Source organism: Metarhizium album, assembly GCF_000804445.1.
Source record: "Metarhizium album ARSEF 1941 chromosome Unknown scaffold_45, whole genome shotgun sequence".
Classification (NCBI taxonomy): domain Eukaryota; kingdom Fungi; phylum Ascomycota; class Sordariomycetes; order Hypocreales; family Clavicipitaceae; genus Metarhizium; species Metarhizium album.
The window spans coordinates 1-9,982 of record NW_024467619.1 but is presented as its reverse complement, the minus strand read 5'-3'; the positions used below and the strand labels follow the sequence as shown (position 1 = coordinate 9,982).

At 48.0% G+C, this 9,982-nt stretch overlaps 2 protein-coding genes across 2 annotated transcripts; one reads left to right on the top strand and one right to left on the bottom strand.

The window, feature by feature from the left end:
- Positions 1-1,273: 1,273 nt before the first annotated feature.
- On the top strand, positions 1,274-3,392 carry MAM_08151 (Malic enzyme, NAD-binding protein; the record flags this gene model as incomplete). The annotated part of the gene is made up of 5 exons (XM_040826949.1): positions 1,274-1,579; positions 1,660-1,852; positions 1,952-2,254; positions 2,318-2,561; positions 2,612-3,392. 5 exons carry the CDS (start codon positions 1,274-1,276, stop codon positions 3,390-3,392), a joined length of 1,827 nt encoding a protein of 608 aa, XP_040675026.1.
- A 320-nt stretch (positions 3,393-3,712) lies between these two features.
- On the bottom strand, positions 3,713-5,309 carry MAM_08150 (putative protein family UPF0615; the record flags this gene model as incomplete). The annotated part of the gene is made up of 2 exons (XM_040826948.1): positions 3,713-4,674; positions 4,736-5,309. The coding sequence occupies 2 exons, from the start codon at positions 5,307-5,309 to the stop codon at positions 3,713-3,715; spliced, it is 1,536 nt and encodes a 511-aa protein (XP_040675025.1).
- Positions 5,310-9,982: the final 4,673 nt, after the last annotated feature.

The window sequence follows — 9,982 nt, the reverse complement described above, 5'->3', positions numbered from 1 at the left end:
ACCCTCACCACTGCCAGCCATAGCAGTTGACACACCGCGCATGGCTTCTTACGTAGTGTGTGAGCCATCTCCGGTAGGTCGCTTTGTCTCTGCCCTGTTTGTTTGTTTGTTTGTTTGTTTGTCTCGGTAGAATCGCAGCATTCCACGGCCAGTCATTCGCTCGTCAACGAATCCTTCTCGAAAAGCTCTTCTCCAAGGGGGACGTTTTGTGCTCCTGGGATGAAGTGGACTGGCCCGCTGGGCAAGGCGTCCGCTTGGACGCTTTTGTGTACGTGTTGCAAAATGGACCGGGCCGTCATAGTCCACGCCTGTCTGTCTGCCTGGTCACCGTCTCGCGGTGGTGCCTGGGCAAATCTCACACGGGCGCGGCTCCTTGTGTACCAACATTGGACATGGAAATGTCTGCTGCCATGGGGCTTGGCCGGCGTTATGCGCGTGTGCCAAGATGGTGTATGTAACTTAATTAGTATTTGTCGCAATTCGGCGCAATTGATTGCCTTGTGAAAAGCCATCTCTCCGGTCAGGCTTCGAGAATCAACTCGTCGTCGAGGTGACGGCATCCTATCGCATCTTGAAGAGACATCTGGAGCGTGCGAGCTCCGACTTGGATGCAAATCTTTTCGTGCTTCTTCTGCAAAGCCATCAACATAGTTACAATCTTCTTCGCCGTTCAGCACAAGGTTGGCTTTCGCGCGCCCACGCGACGCCTCTCGACACAGACACCCAGCGAGTACGCACATCACGAGACGTTGGAAGCCTTGCGGTCGATCAAGGTAAGCAAAAGACACGCCTCTCATCCTCCGTGGTGTCGATGATGCATTTGCGATAAATGGCTAGACCCAGATGGACTTTCCGGTCTGTGTCGAACGAGACGAAACCGTGTTGCAAATTGAGGATAACCAACCACCCAGCCCTCTGATAAGCTCCCCGTCCACAAGGAACGTAGAGGCTGTCTCAAACTCAGGGGAAGGCTAGAGACTCTGCCGGAAGCCAGAGTACGACTTTGCTGCAGCCGTCTGGGGCGGCAGGCGATAGAGGGGAGTTTACGTGACCACATGGATGAGTTTGAGGCACATGGAGAAATGGCCAGTCCGTCTGTCGCCGATCTTAACGTTGGCAGGAAAGGCCTACTTGACGCTTGCATACGTCATCGTCAAGTTCATGACATTCTCGCTCCACACCATGCTGGGTTCTCGCTCGCAACCCTCAGATGCCCGGCTCTTTGCCAGACAACTCACGAAAGAAACGACAGGAGAAAGAAGGGAAAGACGAAATGGCTTCCGGCAATGACCAATCCCAGTTCGACCATCTCGCCCTCAACGCCACCGGCCCGATCCCATGCGCTCTCCAGGGCCAGGCCGTCCTCAACACGCCCTACTTCAACAAGGGCTCTGCCTTTCCCGGCCACGAACGCCGCTTGTTCAACCTCACCGGCTTGCTGCCGCAAAATGTCCAGACGCTGGAGGAACAGGCCCAGCGCGCCCGCGAGCAGTACCTCTCGCAGGCGAATGACTTGGCCAAGAATACGTTCCTGGCTTCGCTGAAGGAGCAGAATGAGGTGCTGTACTACAAGGCAAGTGTAACCTGTAGTCGTTATGAAAGGCCAGCAGTCCCCCCCCTTGTTTAACACAGGTTTCACAGGCTAAAACAAGCGATTAGTTGCTGCAGGATAACCTGAAAGCCATGTTCAGCGTGGTGTATACCCCGACAGAAGGCGAAGCCATTCAGAACTACTCGCGACTCTTCAGACGCCCAGAGGGCTGCTTCCTGAACATCAACGACGCCGAGAGGGTCTCGCATGACCTGGCAATGTGGGGGGAATCAGAAGATATCGACTACATTGTCGTTACAGGTAGGGTTCTCGTCTAGCCCCTTGGTGGTCCGCACAGCAAAGAATGCTCCTGCTTCATCCCTCCGTGCTGACGCGTGTTCCTCATCTGCCGCCGGGTAGACGGGGAGGAAATCCTCGGCATAGGCGACCAGGGCGTGGGCGGAGTGCTCATCTCCGTGGCCAAGCTCGTCCTCGCCACGCTGTGCGCGGGCGTCCATCCCAGTCGCTGCCTGCCCGTCGTGCTGGACTGCGGGACGGACAACGAGGACTTGCTCCGTGACCAGCTCTACCTCGGGCTCAGGGAGAGGCGGGTTCGGGGAAGGCGATATGACGCGTTTGTGGATGCTTTTGTGCGCGCAGCAAGGAGGCTGTATCCGCGGGCGTACATTCACTTTGAGGACTTTGGGCTGCAAAACGGCAAGTGTTGATTTGTTCTGGTCTTTATCGATCCGTCATCAGGAGACGGCTGACCTTGTTCCCGCACAGCCAGACGGATCCTGGACACGTACCGCCCCAGAATGGCCTGCTTCAACGACGACGTCCAAGGGACGGGTTGCGTGACGCTGGCCGCCATCATGGCAGGCCTGCACGTGTCGGGGCAGCAGCTGGCCGACTTGAAAATGGTCGTCTTTGGCGCCGGCAGCGCGGGGCTGGGAATCGCAGACCAAGTCCGAGATGCCGTAGCCGCAGAGGGCGGCACGTCTCACGAGGAGGCTTCCAAGCAGATATGGTGAGCCGTTTGCCCCCGTCTCCTTTTCGGTCCCGCTGACACGAGCGCAGGCTCGTCGACAGACGCGGCCTCGTGACCTCGGAAACCGTTTCGTCCGCTGCCCAGAAGCCCTTTGCAAAAAACGCATCAGATTGGACCGGCCAGGGGACGGACCTCCTCTCCGTCACCAAAGCCGTCTGCCCCAACGTCCTCGTCGGCACGTCCACCGTCCCCGGGGCCTTCACGCAGCAAGTCGTCGCCGCGATGGCCGAGCACACTCCACGGCCCATCATCCTTCCCCTCAGCAACCCGACGCGGCTGCACGAGCAGACGCCCCGTCACCTTCTGCAGTGGACACGCGGAAAGGCGCTCGTGGCAACCGGCTCCCCGTTCGACCCCGTCGAGGGCCCCTGGGGCCCCGGCGGCGAGCAGGTGACGGTCGAGATTGCCGAGTGCAACAATTCCGTGGTCTTCCCGGGCATAGGGCTGGGCTGTATCCTGTCGAGGGCGAGGCTCCTCACGGACAAGATGCTCGTCGCGGCCGTCCAGGCGGTCGCGGCCATGAGCCCGGCGCTCGAGAACCCCACGGCGCCGCTGCTCCCCGACGTCAGCGCCGTGAGGGAGGTGAGCCTGCAGGTGGCAAGGGGCGTCATCAGGGCCGCCGTGGAAGAGGGCGTGGCCACGGAGGCGCACATCCCCCGCGACGACGCGCGCCTACGGGAATGGATAAAGGTCCAGATGTGGGAGCCCAGATATCGCGACCTGCAAAAGGTGCAGCCCGAGGGCGCGGGCCGCGGCGCGAGGGGAGAAGCGAGAAAGGCCGGCACCGTGGACAGACGACCCGACATGTGAGCACCTTCCAGGCCATCTATCTACGCTCGCGTCAACTCGGCTGGGGTTCAGTCGAATCGCGGTTCGTTTCCCCCCTGCAGGGCAGGGCATCGTCAACCATATACCTGCCCCTTGCCCTTGGCTCGGCTGACCGAGCACCGTGGTACGGTTTCCTGCAAACATGCATACACGTACCGTCACGCAAACGGGATGCCGCCGTGGCACTCACCATAGACCACTCATGTAGCATTAAAATAGTACCTCAGTCCCGAATCTCAGCCGCAAGACCTTGGTGCCTGCAAGGGGAAACGAATTTAAAACCCGCACAAGTCATGCTTGACTTAGATTATCCCAGCTCTTGCCGCCTCTCCGGCATTGGCCTCTACAAGCTCGTCCACCCTCCTCTTGCCTCGTCCCAAGCCGCCCTCCCCGACGCCCATCCGTCGGGCGACATATCGCTGGGCAACGACGCCCACTGACAGACTCAGCGTCTCCTCGATCCACTCGGCAACCCACTCGCGCGGGTCGACGCCGCCACTCTCGATAATGTCCCTGATGTCTTCTGGGACGCCCGCACCAAAGGGGTTGTCCTGGCTCTCGTCACCGGAGAGGGGAGTAAGCGGAGAGGCCGCGTCCAGCCAGCGGACCCATTTCGAGGGCACACTCTGGCTGACTGTAGAAAACTCCATCTCGTGAACGGGATCCAGGACATACACCGCAAAGCAGACGAGCTCGTCTGCATCATTCTGCTCCTTGACAGCCGAGGCCTCCTTTTCCCTTGCGGCCGAAGCGGACCCCGCAAACAGCGTCCTGTCCCCCTCGGTGGAGATGGCCTGCACGGACAGGAAGATGTCGGAGGTCCGCACCGGGTTGCTCTCGCTCAAGTTTTCCGTGGCCCGGGTCTTGGCCTGCTCAATGCCCCCGTGGGAAGCAAAGTACTCGCCGGCGTACGACTCGGCGCCGGCGCGGCACAGCTTGGTGCCCTCGGTCATGCCCTTGACCAGTCCGAGCTCCCGAGCGGCATCGGTCTGGCGCCACCAGGGACCGTCGCGCCAGCCCGCCGAGACGTCGCTGTAGCGTCCGGAGCTGCTCTCGCGGCCTCGCTGCACGACGAGCAAGTCGCCGCCTTCGACCTGCGACATGACGCGGGCAAAAACTCCGTGGACCAAGGGGTCCAGGGACGGATACCCGACCAGATCGTGCGTGATGTGGATCATGAGCCTCTCGTGGGACGAAATCGGCGGCGCAAGAGTATGCAGGATGTTGGTAAACGTGGGCAACGCTCGGCTTCGAAGCTCGCCGCCTGAAGAGGTGTCAGTAACAGCTGTCCTCGGTTGTCGTTGCGGCTTCTCCTGGGCGCCCACCGTAGTTACGCAGAGCCCCGACATCGATGCCCCCTGACAGGCCCCGGACCTGGTGGGCCCATTTCTTTGCCTCTTCGTTTTGTTGAATCTCCTTGTAGGCATTCTCGGCCTGCTTCATGACGCCGGTGGCCGTTGACAGGATGCCTCCCCACCATCCGCCGCCGCCCTGCTGCTGCCGAGGTTGCTCGACGGGGCCCTTCTTGTCGGCCTCGTGGGGCTCGGAACTTGCGGCGCTCGGCGTGAAGCTCGCCTTCAAGCTTCGGGCGCTGTCGTTGGACTTGCGTGCGGCGGCGGCGGCGGCGGCCTTGTCGTCGCCGACGGGGGGCGTGCCGGCCGGTCGTCTGACGCCTCGGGGAGTGTGCGGACGTGACGCTGGCTGCTCGGATGCGAGCTGGGACTCGAGGTCGGCCAGGATGTCGTCGTCGCCCTGTGCCTTGGACGCCGACGAGGCGGGTTTGGCAGACTTGGGATTCGTCGGTTTCTTGGACTTGGCGTCGTCCCCGATGCCCTGGAAGAGCTCGTCGAGGTTGTCGTCGGCAGGGGCGGTGGCCGCCTTGGTCTTTTTCGAAGCCATGGCGCTGCGTGAGTCTCTTGGGCGCGCGATCTACGGAGCGACTATGCAAGGCCGAGCATAACAAAGAGACGGAACGGAACGGAGGCTTTGGCCAGATTGCGGAAGAGGTGCTTGGTCTGACGGAGCAGTCGGCGAGATGCCAAGGGTTGTTTCAACTTGTCAGCGGGGGAGGGTTTGGATAAGTAGGACTGACTGTACACGAGTGCATGAGCGTGTCGGAATCGGAATAGTGGAGGCACCCTGGTATCCACACTCGGCCTCTGCTTCAGCGTCATTCCACGTCCAGAATTGCTCGACTGCGGGATGTCCGCGAGGCACGGCATCAGGCACGCCGCACGCCGCCCGTCGCCCGCCGTCCGGCGCACGGCACGTGCATGGCATGGTGACTGGCCCGACTGGTTCAATGGAGTGGCCGTCCTGTCCTCGAAATGCATTCACGCCTCCAGCGCCGGTGGGCTCTGCGTGTACAGAGAAAAAAGCACCGGTACTCCGTACATCGGGCCCCCTCGTGACATGCTGACCGTAGTAACTGTCGTTACCCCGTACTGGTACTCGGTACTCCAAAAGGTTGTCGTCGCGGCGTATTTTTAGTGCGTCGTCTCCGCTTCAGCACTTGGACGACGGGAGCATCGTCTCCCCCGCCCAAAGAGGACTAGGCGGCTCCCGTCCTTCCCGGCATCAGACGCTCTGATTGGTCGAGTGGCCGCCCACGGTCACCCGCGGCCCACGGGGCAGGCCAGGGAAGCTGTAACTTGTCGCACGGCAACGGCATGCCCAACGCGCCCTAGCATATCTACCTAGGGCTAATGGACACGCATGCGCACAGAATTAAGTTAATGCGCACCTAAAGCGTAGAGCTAGGCGCACTTATTTAAAGAGCGCATATAATTCTCTCTTTTGTAGATTAATTTAAGGCTTTTAACTATTATTTAAGTAATATCTAGCTTAGTGCTACTGCTATTTTTAATAGTTATAAGCCTAGGAGGTATTAATTAACTTTTGTAACTTCTACTAGTATATTAAGTATTCTTTATATATATTATATACTTATTATTCTTATTCTAAGCTAACTATAAGCTAATTTACTAAGCTAACTATACTAGTAGGCACTATTTTAGCGCTAGTAAAGCTTCTTTATTTCTCTATAAATTAAAAGAATTAGTATAATATAATATATAGTTATTATAAAATATAGAAGATTTAAAACTATATAGACTTTAATTAACTAAAGTAAGAGTTTAATAGTTTCCCTAAGCTTAAGCGCTTAATAATAGTAAAGGCTAAGGTTCTTTATAAAGTATATTATTACTTTAATTTAACTTATATAGTTACTAAGGTATATAACTAAATACAAAAGAACTATAAGTATTAGCATACTAACTAGCTATATAAAGAGAATAGTATAATTTATATATATACTTAGTTTGCTATTTTAATTAAACTAAGTATATATTAAGCAACTATAGTTAAGCTAGAGAGAATAAATTCTAAATTTACTCTTAAGCAGCTAGTTAAAGCGCTAAAGGTATAGCTTGCTCTAAATAATTTAAGTATTTATATAGAAGCTTATAGAGCTTATAGAGTAGTTCTTAAAAATGCTTAATGTATAAATTAAAATCCTAAGAATTAGTATCTTTAATAGAGCAAAGCCTTTACTTATACTACTATAGAAAAGATTGCTAAGATCTAGAGTATTATTGCTATTTATAATTTCCTTAAGGCAGCTAGATCTTACTATAATTCTAGCTAGGCTAAAACTCTAATTAATATAATAAGAAATAATAAAAGTATTAAAATACTAAAGACTAATATACTTAGGGATTTTAGTAATATATTTAATAGCTACCTTACTTAGAATAAGTATAGCAAGTTAAAAGCTAAGAGTATTTATACTACTTTAGGCAAATACTTAAATTATAAAGATAATAAGAATAATACTAATAATAATGCTTAAGGTAATAGCAGCAATAATTAAAATAACGCTTAAAATAACACAAAAAAAAAGAAGTACTTTTATATACCTAAGGATTTATCTCTTCTCTATCTCTAGAGCGCTTAGAAATATAAAAGACTATACTATATATTTATAGAAGACTAGAGTCTTAAACTTTATATATACTTAACTAAGAAAGAGATTATATAGATAAAGAACTACTATAATAGCAATAAATAAAAGAACTTATACTTAAAGCTATTAGTAGAAAGTATAGAACTAAGCTTATAGAACAACTAGAGCTTTAATAAGAAACTATACTCTTTTAATAAGGGATTTAATAGCGCTATTATAAATCCCTAAATTACTTAATTTTATAGGCAATACTTTAGAATTTATATAGCACTTAGATAAGCTAAATATCTACTCTTCTTAAGCATGCTATTAAACAACTATAGTGCTATACATTTTGTTAATAACGTTAATCTACTTAAGCTAGGCTTATTTAGAGAGATAATAGAAGAATATATAGAGGCAGAAGCAATAAGCTATTTAATTATTAGAAGAGGCATATATATACTTAGAAAGTGTTATAGTCTAAGCTATGCTCGACCCTAATAAAAGCGCAGCAATAGATGCACTGCACTGCAATGCGCGATAGAGGGACAAGCCTGTGCAAGGGACCTATATAGTGCCAGATTAAGCAAGCTGTGGACAGCTTGTTTAATACGTACCCTTTTAACTCAACGGTCAGTAGTCAAGGGGGTCCGGCAAACCACCGGGATGACTGCGGCTGGGCACCCGCTATGGCCATAGGGCTGGTCCATTACATTTGAACAAGCTTCCTAGGGTCGCAGGTTCGAGCCGCACGAAAAGTGCGAGGGATACTCAACCTGGGCTCACAAGAGCGATGCCGCCACCCTGCCCTTGGGGGGTGCACTATATAAAGAACTCTTAAGAAAATACTATAATCTTAAGCTCTTGTACTATTATTACTATAAGTAGTTATGCTTAGAATATATATATATAAAGCTCTTAGCGCTAGAGGCCTAGTAAGAACTCTCTAAAGCTAAGAGAAGATATCTCTAAATTATAGTATCTATAAGCTAGCTATCTTAGTAAAGCTGCGCTTAAGAAGCTCTACTTAAATGCTAGGAATATATATATAAAGAGAATTAAGCGTAAAGACTATAACATCTATACTTAAGTGCTTATATACTAAGTTATATCTAGGCGCTCTAAAGAGTATATATTACTATATTTATTTTAGTATATATATTAAAACCTCAAGACCTTTAAGATTACTTACCTAGTTATAATAGTATAAATTAGCTCTTAGTATTTAAGAATAAATACTTTAAGATAATATAAGTATATCTACTCTTTAATAAAGCATAGGAAATAGTATTTAATATACTCTTTTACTATAAGCACTAAGTTATATAGTAATTTAAGCTATTAATATATAAGTTTATATAGAATAATAAAAGTACTATAATTTAGTAAGCAGGCAAATCTATATTTTAATGCTAAGTATATATATAAGAGTATAAGGAATTAAGCTTAAAAACTCTCCCCCTTATATATATAAATTTAATAGTAGTATTAAAAGAGCAGGCTAATTAATTATACTATACTTAATTAAGATGCTTATAAGTATAGGCCTACTATAACGCTAGGTATATATATAAGGAATTAAGCTTAAAAACTCTCTCTTTTATATATATAAATTTAATAGCAGCATTAAAAAAGTAGGCTAATTAATTACGCTATACTTAATTAAAATGCTTATAAGCATAGGCCTATCTATAAACTTATAGTTAGAGAGTATATAAGCTATAGTATATCTTTATAATATAAGCTCTTGCTAAACTGCTAGTTAGAAATTACTATAGCAAACTCTAGACACTTAGTTTTATAATAATACTTAATTACTAACAAGAGAGTATATAATAGACTTAAAACCTAATTAGAATAGAGTCTATATATATAGCTGCTATATATATCTACTTAAAAGAGATTATAAAGCAGGCTATAATAAATAGTACTATAAAATAAGCTCTAGAGGCTATATTAAGTATCTAGTTAAATACTCTGCCTTTAATATATACTAAATATAGATCTCTTGCTTTAATAGAGTTATAATAATAAGGAATATAATATTTAATAAGTTTATTTTTTATAATATATATATAGAAAGTATAGTTAAGCTTTTTATGCTAAAATTAAAAGCTTAATTTATAGCTCTTTAAATTAATAATAAACTAGATAAAGAAGTAAACTACTTACTTTTCTTTATAGAAGATAATACTATAGTAGAACTTAATATACATTCTACCTTAGAGGTAGAAGCTTAGATAATCCCTAAAGATAAAGAACTAAGTATAGTAAAGCTAGAAATATATATAGAACTTTCTACTTTATATTAAACGCCTAATTATATATTTAATGTAGATAATAATACTAGTAGCAGGCCTAAGCAGCTAACTAGTATACTATAAGCTTAACTAAGCATTAAGTTACAACCTTCTTAGATATAAATACTAGCCTAGACTAGAGATAAGACTTAAGTAATCTTGCTAACTAATATACAATAAAAGCAGAGTATATTAGCGCTAGAGGCTTACTAAGCGCTAAATAAGTTAGCTACTTGCTTAAATATACAGCAGAGAGCCTAGGTCTTAATAGAGGCATCTACTGTTAATAACTACAGAATAGAGAGCTTATAAAGCATAGAAGC